Source organism: Excalfactoria chinensis, chromosome Z (genome assembly GCF_039878825.1).
Source record: "Excalfactoria chinensis isolate bCotChi1 chromosome Z, bCotChi1.hap2, whole genome shotgun sequence".
NCBI classification, from domain to species: Eukaryota; Metazoa; Chordata; class Aves; order Galliformes; family Phasianidae; genus Excalfactoria; species Excalfactoria chinensis.
The window spans coordinates 18,912,181-18,936,150 of record NC_092857.1 but is presented as its reverse complement, the minus strand read 5'-3'; the positions used below and the strand labels follow the sequence as shown (position 1 = coordinate 18,936,150).

General features: G+C 34.7%; 1 protein-coding gene across 4 annotated transcripts in view; it reads right to left on the bottom strand.

The window, feature by feature from the left end:
• IPO11 (importin 11) overlaps positions 1-23,970 on the bottom strand; it is a 68,784-nt gene that overhangs the window by 25,097 nt on the left and 19,717 nt on the right. For all 4 annotated transcript variants that reach the window (XM_072359850.1, XM_072359848.1, XM_072359849.1 and 1 more), the window contains exons 10-28: positions 22,939-22,987; positions 21,798-21,868; positions 21,103-21,295; positions 20,108-20,260; positions 19,777-19,820; positions 18,848-18,938; positions 17,405-17,452; positions 16,772-16,877; positions 13,403-13,529; positions 12,234-12,267; positions 12,023-12,063; positions 11,235-11,351; positions 10,463-10,576; positions 6,831-6,946; positions 5,045-5,121; positions 2,652-2,731; positions 2,138-2,218; positions 1,097-1,192; positions 332-445 (exon numbers count right to left, since the gene is read on the bottom strand). In XM_072359850.1, the coding sequence (XP_072215951.1) occupies positions 332-445; positions 1,097-1,192; positions 2,138-2,218; positions 2,652-2,731; positions 5,045-5,121; positions 6,831-6,946; positions 10,463-10,576; positions 11,235-11,351; positions 12,023-12,063; positions 12,234-12,267; positions 13,403-13,529; positions 16,772-16,877; positions 17,405-17,452; positions 18,848-18,938; positions 19,777-19,820; positions 20,108-20,260; positions 21,103-21,295; positions 21,798-21,868; positions 22,939-22,987 (1,752 nt within the window). The remainder of the gene's footprint in view (positions 1-331; positions 446-1,096; positions 1,193-2,137; positions 2,219-2,651; positions 2,732-5,044; positions 5,122-6,830; positions 6,947-10,462; positions 10,577-11,234; positions 11,352-12,022; positions 12,064-12,233; positions 12,268-13,402; positions 13,530-16,771; positions 16,878-17,404; positions 17,453-18,847; positions 18,939-19,776; positions 19,821-20,107; positions 20,261-21,102; positions 21,296-21,797; positions 21,869-22,938; positions 22,988-23,970) is intronic.

Below are 23,970 nucleotides of genomic sequence, written 5' to 3'. Positions count from 1 at the left end.
GGAACTATCACAGAAGGATCAGCAAGAAACCATTATCTCCGGTGCAAATCCCTTCTGGATAGGACAAAAAGAAATTTTCACCCTATGACATCACACAAAAGAAAAAAGCTTATTGGGTCTACTATGTGATGCAGCAGGAAGAGAATTTAGAGACTGAATAAAGTGTAAAACTTGTTACAACATGTTCATAAGAAGGAGCAAAGCAAGAGAAAGGGAATGTGCTTGGACTGGGGAAGAACAAACATGGAAAGCACAGGGAAAAGTTCTTCCACATTTAAAGAATTAGACTTTGCATGCAATCCAGCTGAAACAGAAAGACAAACATCCTTACCTCCTGGCCTGATTCACACGCCATCTGGTTCAAAAGTAATGAAAAAAAACTTGCATTTTGTAGAAGAACTCTACCCATGACCCCCAGATAAGTAGACATCAGCATTGGGTATCTCTGAGACGAAAATAAACCAGAACAAATAGCATTTAGTTCAATTAAATATTAAAAAAAATAATAATAATAACATACACCACAAGAAAATATGTAAAATACTTGTAGGCATCCTTTACGTAATTTAGATTATAAATTACAACTTGAAATTATCTGAAAACACAATATTGAGCAGTCATTACTAGAAAATTTCCTGACACAGTACGAAAACTATGGCAAACCAGGGCCTGCTTCTTCCAAAATAGCTACCACAACACGCAAAGTGATGTTACTTTATATTAAAAAACTTACATCTTTTTTTTTTTTAAAAAGCACAACAAAATGCCTTAACATCTACATAGAATCTGGCTAAATAATACTGGTGGAATCATAGCTCCTTTTCAGTTTTATTAATGAAGGAAAAGCAAAATAAAACTTGTGGCATTTCACTAAAATACTGAGAACTAAAAAAAAACTACTAACGTACTTTTCTTTGATTTTTCTATAACTGCTTTACTGTGTATGAACCTTAAAAATAGCTGCCAAAAATCCATCATATGGACTTGAACTAGAGAAAAAGAGAAATTTAATCATGGGGAAACTGCACTGGACAAAGGAAGGTACATCTCTGTTCAACAGGAAAAGGGAAGAAAAGTTAAAAAAAGCAACTCTTACCTCTCCATCTATAATTCCCCTGAATACTGATGGAAGAAGAGGCTGAAACATTTGAGGACCCAAAATAGGATTTACTTTTAGGACATTTTCCACAACCTTAAGAATAAAAATAAGTCAGACAAAAAAGTGCATATAAAAATTGTAATTGAAGCTTTCGAATTGCATATACTATAAAGCTCTGACTGGAAGTTCACTGCTGACTGCCAACAAAATACAAAACTGCTGAAAGTATATTCTACTTAGGTGTAAATACCTTTTATGTTATGCTTTGGTAGTCCTCTCTATTTTATAATTCAATTAGAATTGAACAACCTAGATTGGCTTTTTCCAACTTCCATAAATTCAGTGACATTCACAGACTAAATCAAGTTACTTGCATACACAGTTCTTGTTTTGTGGCTCCAGTGTCCTCAAGGTTTTGTAAGGATAGCATAATATTTGCCATACTGGGATTGATCATATGGCTGTTGAAATGTGCTGCTACCATGCTGTAGAGAAACCTGTTTTGATAGGGGTAAATGTCCTCACTAACTTCCTTTCTTTAGTAATCTACATAAAGTGGGAAGGATCTCATGGATTCTTTAACTAAATCCACCTGTAAAGAGGACTCAAATTACTTCAGAATTACATTAAGAAAAATTCCATGGAAGCATATGACTTAAAGAAAGCATTGAAAAGATGGTAACTTTGTATTGTAGGAACTGCATATCAGATGATTTATAGATTTATTTTTATTTTTTTACAGTGCTGTATTTGGGATCACACTATCCTTCTCTGGTTAAAAATAATGCATGTAAGGTCTTTTTTTTTTTTTTTGGGGGGGGGGAGTACTTAGCTCCCAATATACACATTTTATACATAGTTTAAAAAACTCCAATATAACACTAAGCATTAACAAGCTTAAGTTAAACAAACTGTTTTCTTCCACAAGTTCTATATTCATCATATTTTAAAATATTGCTTAATTCTGACAAACTCTTGCATGAATACGGATGCTCAGAGCTGCAAATCTAAGTATTTAACATCTTCTCTGTACTCTACCTTCAAAGCTTGAACTTGACCTTCAGTAGTTATGTCCTTTAAGAGTTCACAAAACGATCGACACAAGTCAACAGCGTATGTCTGAAATAAAAAGACAGATATAAAACATATAACAGCTCATTTATGTATACATTTCAAAACAATCTCAGTGAATTTTCTTACAGACAAGGATTGAAAACATGGCATAATGAATCTTGTTCATTTCTCAACAGAATTTATGATCATAACTTTAACCTGTTAAACTCAACACATTTACTACTCTGCAAATGACCTTTTCAGGCAGGAAACTAATTAGTCACGGTAATTCTATTCTTTCTGAAATCAGATTTTATTGGGTGTTCACCATGTGCGATAAAGATGAATCCAAATGGCATGCTTATAAATACATAAACGAACAAGTGAATAAATTTTGGTATATGTCCAATGGTTCTCAACACAAGTTTAAAAACAAAAAAAGGAAAAAACAGTCATTCGACAGTAAGACTACAGTGACATTTATAATATGGCAACATACCTGTAAAAACTCAGTCGATGATAAGAAAACATAGGCGTTGATGATCTTAAAGCAATTTTTGAGGTTTTCTGAACTCAGCTCTGGAAAATAAATAAAAAACTAAATATACAATTCAGGAACTTGTAGTCAAAACTGAAATACCACTAAAATAGTTGATTTCTAAAAAGGGTTTTTCCTATATGGCACGGAGATGCCAGATGACCACAATCGGGAAAAAAGAAAAATAGTTGTTAGATTAAGCACCATCCATGTTTTGTCTTCCTGCCAGGAAAATCACATAAAAGATTATCAAGTGCAACTATCGTTCTCTCGATGGAAGCACAAGAAATCCTGGAACTTCAAAACCTAATTCTAATCAAGAAAAAAAAAAAAAAAAAAAAAAAAAAGAAGTTTTGGTTGTGGTAGCTGGCTAAGAAAGACAAAACAAATGAAACAGAGACCCAAGAGATCTGCGCTTATTGAAAAATCATCTCTCCTCTTTGCATCAATATATCTGAGTGAGTAAATGCTGAGCAGAATGAGCGAAGTAATGATTTCAGGCCTGATCTTCTCACCCAGATACCAAATCAAATGGTACTGAACTAAAACACGCTGACTAAAACACACTGGACATTAGGCCATATCTTGGGTACTTCAGTAAGGAATGCACATAGATTTAAGAGATGGTATACAGCAACAGGTTTTAAGAAAGAGAGGACAAAACAGACGTCCTCAGGCCACATCTGAAACACTGCTAAAAAATAAAAAAAAAAAAAAAAAATCACTCCAGAATAAAAATGCAATTCATAGCAAAACTAAAGTTTCAAACTTTCACAGTTAGTTTGATGCTAGTGCTGACAGACAACAACCTTCACTGCTTGAGAACAAAACAGAACACCGGAACACTTTCAAGAGCTCGCTACATTTGCTTAAAAACAGTCTGAAAGAGAGATTATTCTTAGCGAATTAAGCAGAGTCCTGTTCTGCAACCTTTAATTAACATTCTGGTTACAAAATATTAATCATAAAATAAAAAAAAATAAAATAAAATAAAAAAAATCAGGGAAAACAGGATTTTTATAGAAGTTTATCTCAGAATTCTTTATCAGATTAAACAAGCACCAGCAGCTGGCTAAGACCTGATGTGTGTTTCACAGCTTAAATGCATGCAGTCTACACAAAACCATGGCTTACACCTACTGATGTATATAATGGAAAAATTTCCACAGAAAATACTCTATGACAGAAACTACAGTTGGTTTTCCACTATAACACTGGAAAAGTTCTAAAGAGTTTCAACAGTTAATTCTCTTTATAATCAGAAGGAAAAGAAGACAGACTTCAGTTATCTGATATGGACACTCAAGAACTCTAAATGCATAACTATTTTAATAGTTCAGCGTTTGCATAGGTTATGCCTTGTTATCTGATTTGAAGGGAGATGAATTTTTAAAAAGTCCATCCAACACTTTCATCAAAAGATTCCAATATATCAGCATTAGTAGTACTTTTAGTAGTCCTCATATACTCTGCTCTCATGAGATCCCACCTGCACAAAGTTATGCTCTCAACTGAAAGTGAAAAGCTCTTTCAGATGTCTTTGGAAAAGAAAGCAAACCTTCCCAAATAAACTACCTTGTTCTAACAGTTACATCACTGCAGTGAGAAGGATGGGACGGAGAGATTTTTTGTAAATGCTCTGAGTTTCAGCTACTTGTGTAGTGGAGAAACTACTAAATAACTGCTCAGTCTTAGTTCTAACTTGCAGAGTCATCAGTGAGCAAGATATTTTCAAAAAGGATCTACATGAGGGATACTAGAAATACCATAGTTTTTATAACTAAAAAGTTTTACAAAAGTATCACCTCGACACTATGTTGTCATATTTACAATAGGTGGAAGTGGTTCAGCCAGATTCCCCTGATGTAAACAACAGAGAAGTGCAGGTCAGCATGTACCAGAATGGTTTCTGTTTTCCAGGCAATGCGTGCACTGTTTTGGCCCATGGAAATCAAAACGTTTGCTGGACAGGATGTTCTCTGTGTTTTTAAGCAGAGCAGGCAAAATACTCCATTAATCCACATTAGTAAACTCAGCAAATTTTGTGTTAAAATTTTTAGTAATTCTTTAAAAATCTCAGAAATGAGAAAACTGAAATTTGTCTCTTTAGTAGAAAGAAGCTTCAAGCTATTTAAAAACAAAAACAAAAAACAACCCACAACTCCAGCAAGTACATAAAAATATTAAAGAAAATACAAAAGACAAACAAAAACCTTATTCTACCTCTCTGAATAGTTAAATTTTTGCTAACTCCTCAGGTCTTGCAGCCACAGCAGCATTATTTAATGCATGAACACTCCTGATGGTAGGAAAAAAAAAAAAAATCTCAGAAATTTTATTTGTGAAAGACTCACCAAGAAGGGCTGACATGTTCTGAAATATTCTTAGGAGCTCGGGTGTAAGACATGGACTATTCTCCAGCGTCACTAACCTAAGAATAAATGAAATACTTCATAAAACTGATGAAACGCATTAAGCAATTGCTTTGACAGATGTAAAGAATTGTACCCTCTCGGAACCACAAATAACGTGTAACAATTGCTTGAAGCATATTTCAAGTGTATTATCAGTTCCTTACAGCCTGTGTGTTCATAGAGGCTTGGCTCTTGCCAAGAGCAGGAACACTGTTCTGACATGTTTTGCTATTGTAAGGACAACACATGCAGTGCTACACACTTCCAAGGAACAGCTATGGTGGCAAATAGCTCAAGTCTTTAATTTTTTCCCCCACATTTTTTAGGTCTAAAATAATGCATTGATCACCATAAAATGACAACTATATGGTCCCACAATTTATATCAATTTAAAATCCCTCTCACTTGAGAAGAATAAGTATGTTTATCTTACTCCATGCTTAACACCACAGCAATGTATTCTAGTTTGTGTTCAGAGCCCAGGCGTGGGATTACTGTATATATAAAACATTCTATCACAGAACGGCCTGGGTTGGAAGGGACCTCAGGGATCACGAAACTCCAAACCCCCACCACAGGCAGGGCTGCCAACCGCCACATTTAATAGTAGACCAGGTTACCCAGGGCCCCATCCAAACTGGCTTATGCTATGTAAATATCTTAGCTGGTCTTCTGTTCTTCTTTTAAGAAGCAGTCAGAGTCCCACCTACATCTGCCAGCTCCAATGGCAGTTTTGTTGTTACTAAGTGATGGGTGCCTATCTGGGTCCAGGCTGTTTGGTAGGGAAAGTCTCTATGATTATGCAGCAATAAGAAACTGGGCTAATTAATACCTGTCCAGGGCCATGTGTGGGCCACAGGTTGGACATGCCTGCTTTGGAACATCTTAAAATATCATGTATACAATCTCCAGTATAAGCACTGGAATAATCATCTCAAGATCAGTATTAGTAATATGGAAGTCCTGATCCGGTACCTTAAACCTTGTCTTAAATATTGTGGACGTGATGCACTTCAAAGTTGCTTCCCTCTCACCAACAGTTCTGCCATACATAAAACAGATCTTCTAGGGGTTAGGCATTGGAACTACAAGTATTTATCTACAATTCAGATCTCAGGAATCTCTTGTTACTTCAAGACAAACTCAATATATTCTTACTTGACTGGAAAATTATATTTTTCTGAATTTGGACTAGAAAACAGTTTCTTCCCTTTAGAGGGTCAGCTGCATCAGAAACATCAGCAATTAGCCCTGTGGCAAGCAGATTGTAGGACCATCTTTTATCTTCAGCCACCAAAGAGCGGGAGACCTGTAAAAGGAGCTTCTGCATTTTAATCATGATACTGAACTCCAGTATCTCTTTCATCAACCAGTTCTGACAGTGGGTCACTGCGTTCAACTCAAGCATGTCAAATTGTTAGTTTAGTAAGCACTCTGGAGTGTCAGCTTTATCTTCCTGTTCATTATCAATATAAAACCATAGCTTGCTATGAACTAAATGAAAATGGATCTCCTACTGAACTAGTTGGATTTAATCATGTTTCTTTTTATTGACTTCTTAAACTCAATTCTTCTGAGAAAATATATGATGCAACATGGTGTTGAGCTAAGTTATCCAGAACATACACAAAAGCTTTAACTGTATTACGAGTTACATTCCTTCTTTTCTTCTGGGGATATATATAAAAAAATTAAATGCTTAGAATTCGGAAAAGAACATCCTTACCACAACTCCAATCCATCTTCCAGAAGATAGACATGTGGAGGCTGGGAAACATCTGTACTTAGCTGAATAATCGGAAGTAGAAAAGGATAGAGATTTTTGCTTTCTGCTCCCAGGCCCTGTAAAAGTAAACAACATTTTTTATTTTTTTTTAAAGGTTAAATGCTTCAAAAACCTTAACCTAAGCATTTTGAGAACAGAAAAAAAAGATCTGTGATATTGTTCTATTCATATGTGTAAACATCCATTTAAGAAATTAGACCCTGAATTTCAATTCATACATGAAAACGTTTGACCTTTCTATCGACAAGTCTTCAGTTGCTTCGTTTGTCGTTTTGTTTTTGAGAACAAGCAGCTTATCAACAGCCTGCAAGAAAAAAGTTCTAAACAAAACCCTCCCCTAAATAAGATTTGCTGGTCGTACACTTTCCCACAGCTCACATATATAGCAAATGAGAAAATGCCTACGCTACATTAAAAAAAATCAAGAAAGAAATTTATCTTTGGGCCTAGGCACAGTTTATAACTTTTCACATATTCTCAGAATCAGGCGGAGGATTTACCTTTGTTCCTATTGCCTAACAAGGATTCACAGATTTATAACGTGTTTCTGTTTGTTTTTATTGTTGTTTTTTTGTTTGGATGATTTTTTGGGGGGGCCGTGGGGAGTTCAAGGTAACCACTCATAAACCGAAACTCATTTTATGAAGGTTTGAGCTCTTAAATTGGAAACAACCAGTCTTGTAGTATCACTACTTAGGAAAACTGATCCAGAAAAAAAAAAAAAAAAAGTATCTGAATGCTACTTTTGTGCAATTACTAATAGTTTTTTTCAGATACTTGTGAACTATTGTTTTTCAGTCCAGACTTTTGTAGAATAATATATTACTATTGATATTGTTTCAAAAAACTTCCATCTTTAGAAAAAAAGACAACAGCGAAGTAAAAGAATCTTCCATAAATACATTCAAACACTTTTGGCCTCCTTATAGGCCAGTACCAAAAAGTTTCACAAGTTACGTAACTCAGAAAAACACATACTTTGTTTGAACTACCTTGGCTTTTAAGAGAACAATATTTTTTCCCTTGATAGGTAATGCTCATTGGTAATAATCACTTGCTACTCTGTTCCTGTTTTTGAAGACTACTACTAATATCCCCTCAGCCAAACCCTTCCCCACGTTAAACACCATCTACACATTCTGCATCTTCCTGTGTTGATACTGGTCTACATTCTACAACCCCTTTTCAATCTTTGCTAGTTCTACTAAATCATTTTTGCAATAGGGTACAGAGTGGAGAAGGCATACCACTCATAGTAAGGAAGTTCTTAGTAGTATGGATTCTGTAGGCAATATAACCACATATTGTTTTATTCCTTAATTCTTTCAATTAACTTACTACATTTTACCCATATTTTTATTGCCAACAGGATTGATATTTCTAGTTATTTCAAATTTAAGGATTATTTACTAATAACCTGTATTTTTTTATTCACAGAATAGAAATTCATTTCGTTTATTTAACTACTATCTTTGGATAAACCAGCTAATAATTTTTATAAGCCTTTCTTATTTGTTTCTGTACGTAAAGCACCTGTGGAGGAATTAGATTATTTACAGTTCTGAGGACTAGAATTTAGAAAAGTAGAAGAGTCACATCACTAAAAAACATCAGAACCAGCAGATGGATTAGGCTGCTAAAATTGAATATGCTCAGGTATACTTGGATTGGCAACATAAGGTTGAATTATTTCTAACTCTGTGAGCCCATGGTGCTTCATGTCATCAAGGAAAAGATGTGATGCATAGATGGCCTTGGGATAATGGAATTTACTTGACCATGAATGCTATTGCACAGCTCATCTGTGAATGTGAAACATGCTGTATTTAGGCAAGCCAAGCAGAGCAGACCTTTTTGGTTTGGAGGAGGATGACTAAATTACAAATACAGGGATGCCTGACAGGTAGATTACATCAAATTCACAATGGCAAAAGTCATAAAGGTGCTTATAGTGGTGAAGGCAACCATCAGATGCCTGGAAAAATATCTCATGCCCCACACCACCACCTGAAACACTACCCTGGGTCTTAAAAAGCAAGTGTATGGGCAACTATAAACAACTATAGGTGAAACTACAGTGTGGTGAGGTGCTGGAACATGTTGCCCAGGAGCTTGTGGATATCCTGTCCATGCAGGTATCCAAGGCCACGATGAAAGGCGTCCTGGGCAACCTGGTCTAGGACTTGAACTAGCAGTTAGCAACTCTGCCTGTGGGCAGCTGGAGGTGCTGGAACTTGATGATTCTTGAGACCGCTTCTGACCTAAGTCATACTATGATTATGTGAAAGTCAACGTTTTTATACAGCAACAATGTATTCTGGCAATAGAAAGTTTAATACAACTTGCTGAAAAAGAGATCATCAAAAATCTGCAGGAGAAAAAAAACAGTCTGAGAATCACTATATTCACTTCTCTTCCCAGCATTATTACTTTATTATTATTGCACCTAGATGTACTTGTTAACAAAGGCAAGGCGATAGTAGCCCCTGCTGAAAGACATTTTGATAGCTCCGACTATTCCATTTTAAAACATACTGAAGAAAGAGGAGATAGCCAAGTATGCTCAAAAATGAAGCTTGGGATGAATTCTCAAAAGAAATAAAAAAAGTCTGAAACAGACATACAATTGTACGTAATACAAATCTACTATGTAACAAAGTAGGTTCAAAGCTGCTGTTATCTCTGTTCCATATAACACAAGCACAAAGCAGAAGAGAACATAAAAGCTGGGAAATTTATGAAGAGATGAGGTATTTTTTCCCACATGCTACATAAAAATAAAAAAGCATATGGAGGCTGCACAGTAAAAAGTCAATGGTAAAAACAGAGTTAACAACAGAAGGGTCAGAATGCTAAACACAGAAGTTGACCCATAATTAGTTTATGCCAAAGGCAACTCATAAAGACATTAAGACAAAATGTCAGAATTTAAACAAACATTTGGTGGTAAGTTGAATTAAAACCCAAATTTTAAAAAGCCACACTATAGCTTCTTATGGTGACCCGTATGTTGACCTGTGATTTAGAAACTGCTTATTTTCTGCAGTTTTTTTAAAGTATGCAACCAAAAAGGAATGCTGAACCCCCAAAAGCTGAATGGAATACAATGGGAGAAAGAGATGCACCTCCACTGCAGAATCAAGTCTGATTCATACACTCTGTTTAAGAAGAGACTGACACTTCTAACACCTAAAGGAAACAAAGACAGAACTAGCTGCTTGATAGACAATAAAAGAGGCTGAATTCTAAGATTACAAAATCAAAATTTCAATCCTCCAGAACACATGAAAATTCGATTGTAGAAGTACATTTCCTGAGTGAGTCTCAAGAAGCAAAACCATTGAATGCTTAACATTAGCCATTATCACCTCTGTTGTCACAGTCTCACGTTTTTATTTTAAGAATGAACAGCATTTAGTAATAGTCTTTAAAACCACAGTATATCTGAACATTATATATTTATCTATATAAATACATATGTTAAAAGCATGATATACACAAACCATAGGCAAGGCTCCTTCAGGAATACTGAAGGAGACATTAGAAAATTTTGCGTGCTTTTGACACCTTACCTGAACAAGATGGATTAAGGTAGTTAGAATAGCACAACGTAACATATTGTGCTCCTCACTCTGTTTCCAAAGAAGAGGTAAATACTGAACCAAACATCCTACATAAGGTCGTATCTGAAATTCAATACATAAACATTTCTTAATGTGTGAAACAAGGTCATTAATTTATCCCCAATGTTGTTTCTGATATGTAAGAGCTACTTTTGTCACAGTAAAAATACAATTGCTTTAATTTACTTCTCTTTCCTCTTTCTAAAACACTGCATTCTTTACTTTACAATTGAGCTAATTTCTGACTGCACAATGGTTTAAATACAGCACCCAGTCTATAGCAAACTATTGATGACAGTAATGTTTATGTAAAAAATAGGAAACAATAACTTAAAACTGATAAATTCAGTAAAATTATAGATCAGGCATAAGACTTGACAACTGGAATAGAAAACAGCAACTTCTTCAAAACTGCAAGAACTACATTACAATAAGCAGTAGAATTTATTCTGTACTCAAAAAGGTGAGTCAATGCCAACATATAAATGTTTTCAAAAGATTACTAATGGGGAAAAAAAAATAAATCAATATTAGACAAAGGATAAAGAGCTAAAAATTAGAAGATGACTTAGCAAATATTACAGGCTTCTACCATAACTAAAACCAGCCTAGCAACCAGTGATATTTTTCTACTAATTTTGTACAAGCTGAAAAAAATTTTAACAGTTCTCTGTGGTGTCAGTCCAAAGCTAATGCTGTTTGAAGTCTGGAAAAAAAATACCTGTACATTGACTCTTTCATTCACACAAGACAGAACATGAAGAACATGCATTTTCGTGTCACATTCTGTTACATCTTGAAGAAGCTGAAAGAGCAGCGTAAACATGGATTCCAAATACTGTAAGAAAAAGAAATAAAGCATTAGATAATCAAAAATACAGTTGCTGATATTAATTGGTAGTATTTCAGTGTGCTAATAATACAAAGACATTTATGAACTCTAAAAGACAATCATAAGGTGTGCAAAATGTTGTTTTTTCAAAAATGCAAAATTAATATTCACAGCATGAACCAGATAAAGAAATCAGATACTCTGTTATTTAACAGTTCAAATATGTAATCATTGTGAACATACATCATTTTCATGTTTCAATAAGTATAACCACAACTTCATTCTATGAGGCTGAACACCAACTCTACAGAAGGAACACACTGTTCAAATCAGAGCAAAGGTATGGTCATCCAGTTTGGGGATATATACATATATATACTTTATATGCATACATACATAGATAAATGTATATATATATATATACACATATACACACACGCACATATATATATACATGTGACAACAGGAAATTCTAATCATCACACAACAGAGAAGATTAGAATTGTCTGTTTGAATACTGCACATTAAAAACATTAAGAGCAGCAGTATGAATCTTTGTGTTTTGCCTTACACAAACTGTAAGTAAATGCACACACACAAACAAAATGGGAAATTACATTGCTTTTCCTTTGTAAATGTATCAGCTCATGAAATCACATACATATAAATGATCTTACCGGTAAGAACTGGTCAGTTCTGAATTCAAAGTCATCTACGGGTAAACAGCCATTAAGGAAAGTAATACATATTATACATAGATGGAAGACTCCAATAAGCAAGCAAAAATAACAAAGAAAAAACGGCAGTAAGTTTAAGGCTACTTTTTTTTCAGGAAATATGAATTTCTCTGTTAACATCTAACCAGCTTCTTTGTTAATAAAAGGATATTTAACTTCAGTGTTGTAGCTGTCTCAATACGGACCTGAAAGACAAAAGCCAAGATGCATCATTCTTATGTCCATTAAGCTTTCTGGTTCTCAGCACAGTATCTGAAAATCTGTTGTTTTGATGATTCAACTGTTGTGCTTGTTCTATAATCCTGTAAAAAGATTTGCTTAGTTTACTCTGACACATTTCTTTGATTTTGTTTTAGAATCCTCTCCAGTTTACTTTGCACCACTCAGAGATACCACCTGGATAAAGTGCTCAAGCAAAATCACAGAGGTCAAGAAAAAACTAAACAAAATATCTAGCCCATGGCAAAAACTTGTATAACGTGGAAGGAGTTTAATGGGAATTATCACATCTTGCTGTCAACTTAAAAAACAAATAAATAAATAAATTCAACAAGTGGCACTTTCTTTCTTGGTGGATGCTTGGAAAGCTCTTGTTTTCAAGACACATACTTGACAAAGCTATCCTTGCTGCTCTGCTGAAGCTGTATGGAATCCGAGAACTCTGGATTGCCAACTAGTAATAATTAAAGAACAAGCTAGCCAGTTTTTTCATTTTCAATTGTTTTCATGGGATTTTTGGTCTTCTTTGCTGGGTAAATGTTAGCTCTGTTTAAAACAAAGAAATAGGAATGCAGATTCTCAGCTTAGCTTTACATGATGGTAAATGGAAATCTCTGCTTGAAGCTCCAGAGTTTTATTCAACTGGCTTAGCAATCAATGCTGTTTACCGTATTTGGCCAGCAAAGAACAGCTATGTCGATGCTTTAAAAATATTGTATTTCTGCACTGACTGTATCACAGAATAACTGTTTTACCTACACAAAGTATCTGCAAGTCAATAAATGACCTCTCACAAGACACTTCACACCTTTGTTTAAAAAGAAAAACAACAACAACAAAAACACAGATTTGCTTCTGACAGTCATTTTCCCACAATTATCACCTAGCGAGCATCATGACATTTGGTTTCACGATTGATCATGAAAACCCAGAAGTGGACACCCCCAGAACTTCCCAACATACTATTTTCTACAAGACACAATATACTTCAAAAGGTAGAGTTACAGAGTTTTCAACAACCTTTACAGAAAGCATGGAATTTATGTATCACCAGTGCTTAAATAACAGGTCCAGCAGAAAACATCACTTATTTACACTCACCACTAAGTCTTGGTCTTGAAGCAAGTTACGAATTGCCTCATATAACATAGGCCTCAAGTCTGATTTGAATTTTACTGAAATCCACTGTCCAATCAGCCAAATTACTCGTCGACGTATTGGTTTATATCTCAAAGTAGAAGGAGAAGAAAAAAAAAGTAAAAAAAAAAGGTATTCATTAACTCTCACTTGCTGTTCTAAAATAATTTGCTGAAAAAAAAGAAATCTGATAAGAAACAATTTTCCCAGGGCGATTATTAGAACATTTGTGTTTTGTTTTTTTTAAAGACCAGTATTTAACTTGCTGACCTAAAGAGTTGGGCAGGACAAATCCTACTGAAGGTTTTTAAGTAACAACCTATTTTGCATCATTTAATGTATTTAGCATTTTATATAATTCTTGCATCACAAGTCATGAAGACATCAATTTAAACAACTTACTGAAGTTTCTTTACAGTGAATAAATCTAGTTTATTAAAAATTCCCATAACCATAAGATAATTGACATAGCACACCTTCAGAGAGTATGGAGTTGTCAAAGTAGCATATATGCAGCACTTCATCAAAATGAAACACAAAACTAGTGAGGAATAACAATTTACTCTTGCTTGAGACTTACTGAGTGATGGTGAAGCAGGAACAATTTCTTACCAAGTGCTGCTGAAGCATGTCTTTTACAAGAGATCGCCTTACTGACACCTGTCCTGACCTACTATTTATTTAAGCACCTGTGACAAAACAACTTTCTCCATTCTTGGGATACTCATGCCTGATATGCAACCTCATCAAGTTTAGATAATTGAAAAAAGTATTTTATTTTATTTTTTTCTGGAAAACAGTCTCGGATAGTTTTCAAACCACTATTATTTAAACTGAAGTTTTAAATGTGATTTGACAGGAGTACATAGCTATCTGCCAAGAGCAAATGTTCTCAGCTCTGGTGGTACTTGTAGTACAATCCAAACCTCCAATCTGCATTCTTTATCATCACCCACTCCTTGTAGAATCATAGAATAATTCAGACTGGAAAAGATTTAGTTAATTACTGACTGCTATGGTTGTAGTCAATAGTCTCACTATCACTCTCACAACAGCTGAAGATATTCACAGAAAACAAAATGCAACAAATTCTCTGGTCACTGCTAGCAGCCCCCAGGTTTTCATCCCCAAATTTAACCTACCTGGTGATTATCATACTTGCATGCAATGTGACAGTCTGTGGAAGGGTAGATCATACCCTCTAATCTGAACTGCGCATCTATTCCTGAAGGTGCCATTAAAGCAGCGCTTCTAACATGGCCCCCTTTCATTACATTAGAATCTTAGAATCATAAAATCCTTACAGTTGAAAGGGATCTCTGAAGGCCATCTAGTCCAACTCTGCTGAAACTGTCAGGTAAATCACAGTTAGATCAGGTTGCCCATGGCTTGACTTGAATGTCTCCAGGAACATCAACCACATCACTGGGCAACCTGTTCCAGTGCCTCACTGTTACAGAATTTTTCCTTATATCTCACCTAAATCTATCATCCCTGGGCTTCAAAAAATTTTTGCACTGCACACGCCGCATGTGCTGCTCAGACCTTAGCAGTGCTGCTCTCACCACACATTCATCAGCAGCCACACAACCCCAAGGTAAGAGCTGCCTTTGTAGTTTCCAGTTAGGATGGCAGTAGGAGTTCAAGCAAGCAAGGCTTCAAAGTTATAGACTCACCTCTACTGTAAGCTCCTGTCCCCACAGGTATTTCATCCTGAGCTATCACAGATCCCACCCAGACAGTATATTCCTACTCTAAATATAACTAAATCAGCCACTGAGGATTTCTGCCAGTTTTCACTTATGCTGGGGTATACAGATAGATGCCATAAATATGCCAAAGCCAACATGAGCTACAAATACAATTGGCAGCTTTATTCAGAGATGAGTGCTGTTAAAGCACAGCAGCAAAGGATTAAGCATATGTCTTAATTTTCTCCTGTTCTCCTGACATTTAGCCAAAGCACTATAGTGCTTGACCACCAGTGGGCAGCAAAATGAAGCTGCAAAAGTGTTTTATTAAAGGAAGTAAGACTAATGAGAAAAAAAAAGGAAAACATTAGGAGACGCCAAGTAAACAACTGTGGTAATTATTCTACAACTCTAAATCAAGTTTATACAGCCAAAAGTAAGTAATTTTTTTTTAAAAAGTGTATTTTAATGGCAAGTATTTTAATTTTCTTGAGCTTAGAAGCATCTTCCACTGCACACGAGATTCTACTGTGTTTGCAAAGAAAATGCTTAAAACTGCCGTTTACAAATAAAAAAAAGCCAACTAGTAATTCTCACTGCTTGCAGAAAATGACTTAAAATTTATTGTACCTCCTATAGGCATTAGCATATAAATTAGTTCAATATTTCATTTTACCAGACTTAACAGTTATCTGAATTTTCAAACAGAAGAAAAATAGCAAAGGTTTTCAAAGGACATTAGGGTCACTTTCAATGACTTTAATGAGAAAAATGAAACCTAATTAATCAGAGTCAAAGGGTGATTTGGAACCCACCTGATAAGACCACATGTAATAACATGTAATGTCCTACCCGACTGAAGAGTGAAAGCTCAAGGTACAGGGAGGAACGCTATTCTTCTATACAGTTGTTGAGATAGACAGAGACGTCTGTCTATCTCTGCTCTGAGATGCCAAAAGTAATCTTTCACAATACCATATGACAGATACTAACGAAAAGAGGTACTCATAAGAAGATGATCCAGTTGAACAGGAATTTGGCAGGAAATAAAACCCCTAGTAGACGGGCACTATGATACACTTTACATAGAGTCAGCTTCAATTATTTACAGTTGTCTAACACAACTCAAATTTGCCCTCACTTCCCTACTTTATTTCTGGCAGAATGAACCAGAGTGCAACATATGGCTTATGCTTGAAGAGAATGGAGTGCAACAAAAGAACAAACTGCTACCTTAGCTAAGATATTCAGAGAAATCACTTCCACAGACTTCAATGAGACTTGGCTGCTTAAAAGGCTATGGGAACTCAGAGGGCCTAACTAAGTACCTCTTAAACAAGCAAATACAATTTTCCTGAGAAAGCTTAATCAAGTTAAACAGCTGAAAGAGGAAGACATATAATATCTTTATAGAACATGGACAGTGGACCTGATAACACCTTAAATATTATTAGCAAAAGGCAAGCTTCATAACCACATCAGTGGCTGTTTACCTATTTATATTTCATACTCTGGTCATTTAACAGATGTGTTTCAATACTGTTCATTTTTCAAACATACAATAATGAAGCACTGTATCTTTCCAATTTGTATCAAGAATTCATGCTTATATGAGGAATATGTAACAGTCCAAAATATTTACCTGTTATGAGAAACCTGAAGTTCTGCTAGTAGTTGATTTTTAAACCACTGATCGAAATCCACGCTATCAAATAGTTCATAGGCAGCCAGTCCAACTGCATTATACACTGAAGAAAAACAACAGTTATGCTTATTCTTTGCTTAAATGTTTCATTTTTCATTTATTTATAATCAGGCTAATTTAATTTATATATATATCTTATATATCATATATATATATATATAATACATATAAATAAATTATAAGATATATATATATATATATAATCTGACTGAAATAAATGAAAACAAAACTAACAAATATACTCCCAAGAACACTACCAAGAACATGGATACTTTAGCAAAAGGTATGACAGAAGAAAACTTATGGTTTACTGAAAGCAGTTAAAAGCTCTACACACAATGAAGAATTCATTCTCTTGAGAATGGCTCTGTTACAGCTCTCAGACAATTCTTTTGACATAAAATACCTCCGTTTAAAAAATGGCTAGAATATCTTCATGGATGTTGCAGTTCATATAATTCATATAATTACTTCTATTATATGAATAGATCTTCATATAATCTTTAAGAAGTCAAGCACATACACAATAGCAGCTCTGTTCCTTCAAAGGTAAAGCAAAATTTAATTTACCAGCATCTTTAATCAGTATAGCACTGGTATCTTCCAAGTTGGTGGTTCCTACAAGACAAACAGTTAAAGAAAAAGGTGTAACTACAACAATGCCAGCAAACTGTTTTTTGAGTTTATAATTGAACTAAATATGCTGTAAACAAAGGCAGCTTCACTACTTTTAATTACAATTCAGCATTTCAGTTCTGACATTTTTTTCAGTGAATGTACTGAAATAAGATTTGTTTTCATACAGTACTTTTAACTCATTTTCTCAGAGCTGATAAACTTCAATAGCAACAAAAAGCCAGAAGGTTGTATTTTAATGAGCAGACTCAAAATCCACAAACAACAAAAAACTGTGTCTACCATGTGGTACTACTGCCAGCTGTCACTGCCTAGACCTAACTTCCACATACTACATACAACTGAGGACTTCTGCTTAGAACGCATAATAAACATTTTCCAGAGCCTTAAAAATTAATAATTTCTAAATATCATCCAGTACTTTAAATCTCAAATAAAAAATATCTAGGAAATACTACTAGGGGCATGGGAGCAAGAATCGCATGCTTGAGTACATCTCTTAGCATAAAAGCAGTATCTTTAATTCTTGGAAAACAAATTAACTGCCAAACCTTTTGTAATGAGCCTTATGCCATTTCCAGCATAGCAAAACATCCAGAAACTTACAGACACAAAATGCATAAGAAAAGATTCTGGATGTGAACTCAGATATACTCATTTTCTGACTGTATTTTCTATTTAATAGTAGGTACTAATCCACTCTGTAGATGCAAAGCAATATAGTAAATAAAGTACGATGCAACCTTACAAAATCTAACCCAAAATGATATGACAAAAAGTGACAGCTATGATTTTTTATTTTCCACGGCCACTATAAATCATATCATTAAACAAATAAACAAACAAACAAACAAAAAGCTTGAATCATTTCTTAGCATACGAAGACTTCAGCTCTTGTACAAAAATGGCTAAGCTTTTAGAGTAAATTCTTCAGAACTGGAAAGTACTCTTGACTCTCCAAAGAGAATAATTTGAGTTTTCCTTTTAAAAGGTTTATTTTTCCCTGACTTCTGCATAAACATGGTAGAACTAACATAAACAGCCCTGCAAGACTGAAAAGGAAGCTCCCTGTTAAAAACAACTTAAAAACTTCATTAAACTTGATCAATCATTCTCAAGAAAGCCTGAAAGCTCACAGGCATAGAAATGCTTCAGCCACCTAGAATTACCTCTACCTATACACACACTGCATTTTCCTCACACTAAGTTTAGCAATCTTAGAATACTAGCATGCTTTCAAAAATATCTCATAAATGCACTCTGTAACATCAGATATTAGAAGGCAAAATTGTGTCACATTTCACAGAAGCTGATAAAGTGTTCATAAAAGGCAAAGAATGCTACATTTTTTGTTCCCGTATGTTTTAAACAACTTACCTTGTAGACTGTGAACCATTTCTAAAAGTACAGGAGTAAGAGTCTGATTATATTCATGGAAAATATCAATAAAAAGAACTTCCGTGCATGGCTGAAAAATCGAAAGAATCTGTTTCAGAATCAAATAAAGGCAATTAAAATGTATTTTAGGCTAAATTTTATAAGTGCCAAATATCGTACATCAAAGGTGATAATTTAAGATGTAATATACTTTACAAAAAAACAGTTTTATATGAAATACCATTTGGTATTATACTGTGATGAAAGTGTCTGTGTTAGCAAGCTCTGTGGTACAAGAGTGGATTGGTGGAATAAAACAGTAAGAACTGAGAAGCCAGCAACTGTAGATACTTCAGTTTTCTTTTCCATTATTTTTTGGGTTTCTTTAACCCTAGTTCAGTCAACTGACACGATTGCATACCTGCATTTTGGAAGACACTAGATGTGCAGGGTTGCTTTTTCTAGTTCTAATCTGAAAGTTACCAAGCAAATAAGCTTTGAGTTCTCTTTGCAAAGCATAGCATAGATAACAGGGAGATTCACTCCAAAAGCACACCTGGATCTGAACTAAAAGGTGCAGATGTATCTAAAACATTCTTCATTCATCACATCTGATGAAGTCATTAATGGCAACATCAGTTACCACCTTAAAGAAGAGACAACTTCTACTGGACTTAATAACCATCACATAATACACAATGCAAATATTGAAGGAAATTCCATGCTCTAAAATGGGGAAAAGTGCATAGTTTCGAGTACGTTCTAAAATATTTCAATACTGGGAAACACATTAAGTTAACTTATACTAATTCAAATGAAATTTTAATTTATTATTAAGTATGAGCTTATCTGTCCACCAAGTATCATCTCTCCCAGGGAAAAGTGAATTCATAGATGTCAAACATTGTATTTCAAATTGAAACACTCACTCTGAGACTGTACTTCCAAGAATCTCCTCCGGTCTCCTCTACAGCTATTATTTCACAAAGAAAAGAAGGAAGCATTATTTCAACTGTGGTTCAAATAAAATTTAGTATTAAGATACGGAAAAATAACAAACAACTGATAAATCTCATATTATGGAAACAATATGAATGAAGCATTTGTCTATGTATGAAGGAAAAAAAAAAAACAACAAACAAACAAAAAAAAACCCACCAGCTAATATAATAGGAGGTAATTTCTAGAGGCTATGTGCACATGGAACTCTTAAACAAGTATCCAAATAAACTACAGCCAACTACACAACATATTTCTTACTGAAGCCTTCTGGGTCTTCTTCCCACATTGTTAATTCTTCCTCTGTCAGCAGAAAATAGTGAGTGACTAATCTCCTACATATCTCCATTAGTGTTGGATAAGTGAAAAACGCTGTCTTTATCTTATGTGCTTCAAGAGTTTCAGGACTGCTATCTGAAATGAAATGCATAAAAGTCCAGGTTACAATTAAACGGCTTACTGATCAAACAGCACAATTTAGATTGACTTTGATTATTAATAGCAATTTCTACTTGCAAAAATTGGATTTTAGAACACTTTAGTGAATTATGGAATAATACTGAAGTACATAGGTAGTAAAATACACCAACATTTTGAAGGACTTTAGATGTTTGGCTTGCATAGTCCTGACAACACAGTGCTCAGGAAACATTCTAAAATTTGAAAGAGAATGCTAAATGCTTTTTCGTTTTGGGCAAATGACAAACTACTATGGAATTTTTTAAAAAATAGGAATATCATTCAATGCTAAAGAGAACTACTTTTCATTATTTGTTTACAGAGGTATGTATGTAGAGTCCAGGTGCAACAGTCCCACAGAAACAGATCATAAACGTTTGCTTTCCACTGCATCCCATAAATTCAAAGCGTTCCTGTATTTCAGAGTTCCAGTATTAGATAATTACAATGCCAAATCATTTAATTGAACTTTTCTCAAGTTACCAAGACATATTAAGCTATTTGATAAAAATTGCCAAATTCCATACCTTCATACTTTTAAAAATGACTTCCACAAAAACTAAGACAGTTAAAGGAAAGATATTAGCATTCCTCATAATTTGAAATGACCTCTGCAAGTCAATGCCCATATACTTTAACTGTCAAAATAAGAATTACCAATACAGAGACAGAAGCACTAATTGCCAAGTATTGAAGGATCGAGTCCTACAAAAGAATGCCTGCAGGGAACTTAACTGCTGGCAACTACCAGCAAAATATTCAAGATAAAAAGCAGTTTTAGTAAATAGCAGTAGTACCTTCAATATATTTGGATGGCTTGTAAGCATAGTTTTTTACAATCATCTTGATGAGATTCATGCACTGTACAATAAAGCGCTCAAATACAACTCCTTCACCAGCCTCTGTGAAAACATAGCTCACAGCAAACTCCAATGATCTCTGAATTAATGGTGTAAATGAAAAAGGATGTTGATCCAGGAAGTCCAAAAGCTAAAAATTAAGCAAGTAGAGGAGCAGAAAGATAAATCAAATGAGGTTTTTTTGCAAGTTTCACAATAAATGCTTTCATAGGCTAATTATCAAAAAACTAGGAGGGTTCTTCTCACTTATATTTATGAAATCACAGAAAATCCAAATTACGTACAGATCAGTATATGTGCTTAATGAAGAGTTAATTTCTCCATGAAATTCTTGGCTCATATTCAAGATGATCATTTTGTTTAAGAAATAATACATGTTTTAAACTAGACCAGCCTGGGAGCAATGCAGTTTATAAAACATATTTGACACATTTTAAACCCGTTCATTAAATACAACAGATTCAAGTCTGGCAGAAGCATTTCTGAAAAAAGGGAAGGGTACTTTATAACAAAGAATTTGCAGTACTCTCCCTTTCTTTAAGAGATTTCAGACCTACTGGTTTTAAGAAACAGACATAATTGAATAGGGACTCACTATTGAAAACTATTCAGCAACCACAGAATTTACTTACCACTTTAGTGAACAGAATTATAGTCTTTTCTAGACGATCTCTGCACACATTTCCCGTCCGTATATTTCTACCTGATAAATCAGATATTCAACAACAATCATTTTTTTCAGGCTCATTCATTTCTGGATAACCATATTTCAAGACATTAATACTGAAGAACAACTTGTATTATTTGTAGTTCAGGGATTATAGAAGCCAGAGAAAAGTTTCTAGCAGAATAAGCTCAAAGTTATAAACTGAAAGTCCTGAGTATGAAAAAACTTATTTAACCATTTCCTCTAATTTGCAGTGAAATTAACTGTAACTGATATGAACTGTACTACAGTACAGCTGAACAAGCGAACAGCTGAACACAAAAACACTTGTATTTCAGAATAGTAAAAAATAACATAAAATTACTTTGGCATCAAATGCAGTGGCAGTTTCCATAAGCTTTCCTAGAAACAAAGCTCAGAACTCAGACCAGCACCTCTCATACAGGCTCCTGCGCCAAGTACTTTCATTTGAATATAAAAAACTATTTCTATTCAGTCTTTGAAAATAATTTGCTGAATCCAAAAAGAATGTCCTGACAAGTTTCTATGAATTAAAGGCTTACACTGTGGATGAATGGTGCTGAATGCTGCTATCTTAAACCACAACTGCATGCATCTGGTAACTTCCTTACAGAAGAAGCAACAGTAGCCAGCTACGCTCATGCTTCTGTTGACTGTGCTAACTTACGGTTGTCTATTCTATTAGGTATAAAGCACACATGGCTAAATTTATTCATTATTTCCCATCTGATAATTGCCAAAATACATGGCAGACTCCAGGAAATATGAAAAACATAAAACTCTCACAAACAGCAAGAGAATTCAAGATCATCTGAATTTTATTAGCATCTCTGCATTTTAACATTTGTATCTTGTCTTTCCACCACTTAGGGTATTTTTTTTTTTCTCTCCAAAATAGGCATTACAACAGGTATATTTTCGGTGGAATTAGAGCAAAACTTATACTGACATCTTTCAGTTTCAGCACCATTTCAAGTAACAGTTCAGTACTCAAAAAATATGGTTTTGATATACAAAATTGATATAACTGCATTATACAAATTCCAGTTTTTAACTAACAGAGGCAGAAACACTGAAACACTTACTGCACTCCAGAAATTGTTTTAGCCGTTCAAACAGCGCATGTAGAAAACCCTGAAAAATATAAAAGTATATGATTAAGGATTAAGCTTATTTTGTAGTAAAACATGAGAAGACAATTAAACTGAACCCAGTTCAGACATGTCACCAGCTCAGACATCTCCTGATCACTTTTAATTCAGCAATTAATTACAGTGGACAAGCAATTTTCCCATGAAACACATAATTAGGTAGCTATCAAACTGCATCTAAGCTGACCTTGTTAGTACCCCATAAACAGCAAAAATGTGTATGCAAAAATACAGATGTATGCTTTACAATCTTTCCTCTTGAACGCAGCATCTAATTGGATGCATACAACTGCTCTCAACTTCTGAATGTCCTTCAGAGAAGCAGAAGGAGTTTGTGGAGAAGGGAAAAGTTTGGGTTTCTTCTTTTTTGTTGTTTTTCTGGGTTTTTTTTGTTTGTTTGTTTGTTTTCCATAGATGGGCTGCATAGAAACATTCATCTTGTACTCAGAAAATATCAGTCATGGACAAATATGACATTACATCGATCATTAAGTGAGAACATTCTTTAAACCAGACATGCCCAACCACAGCCCAGCCTCTGCCACACACCAGGTCCCCCCCATCCAGCCCCAGGCACATACCCACACTGCTCCCCAGCAGCCAAAGAGCAGTGTGCAATGAGTGCTGTTTGAGAGCATGGGGAGGGCACAGTGCAGTGTGAGCTCGAGTTATAGCAAATCAGTGTGTGTGTTTCAATTCATTGGCTGAACACAGTCCTGTGAACAGCAAAAAATAAAAAATAAAAATGCACAGCTGCACTTTCCATTTTGATAAAGGAATTTGAGAACACGTTCCAAGATTGTAAAGAAATAAAATCTTTTTTGGGCAATTTGCAACTCTGTTTTCAGTCAACATAAATAGACAAACTGGGCATTTTTAAATGGAGTGTACAAAGCTGCAACCAGACATCCAACTAAAAAATCTGACCACATCTCTGTACTTTCATAAGCCCCCTCTCACTTATAA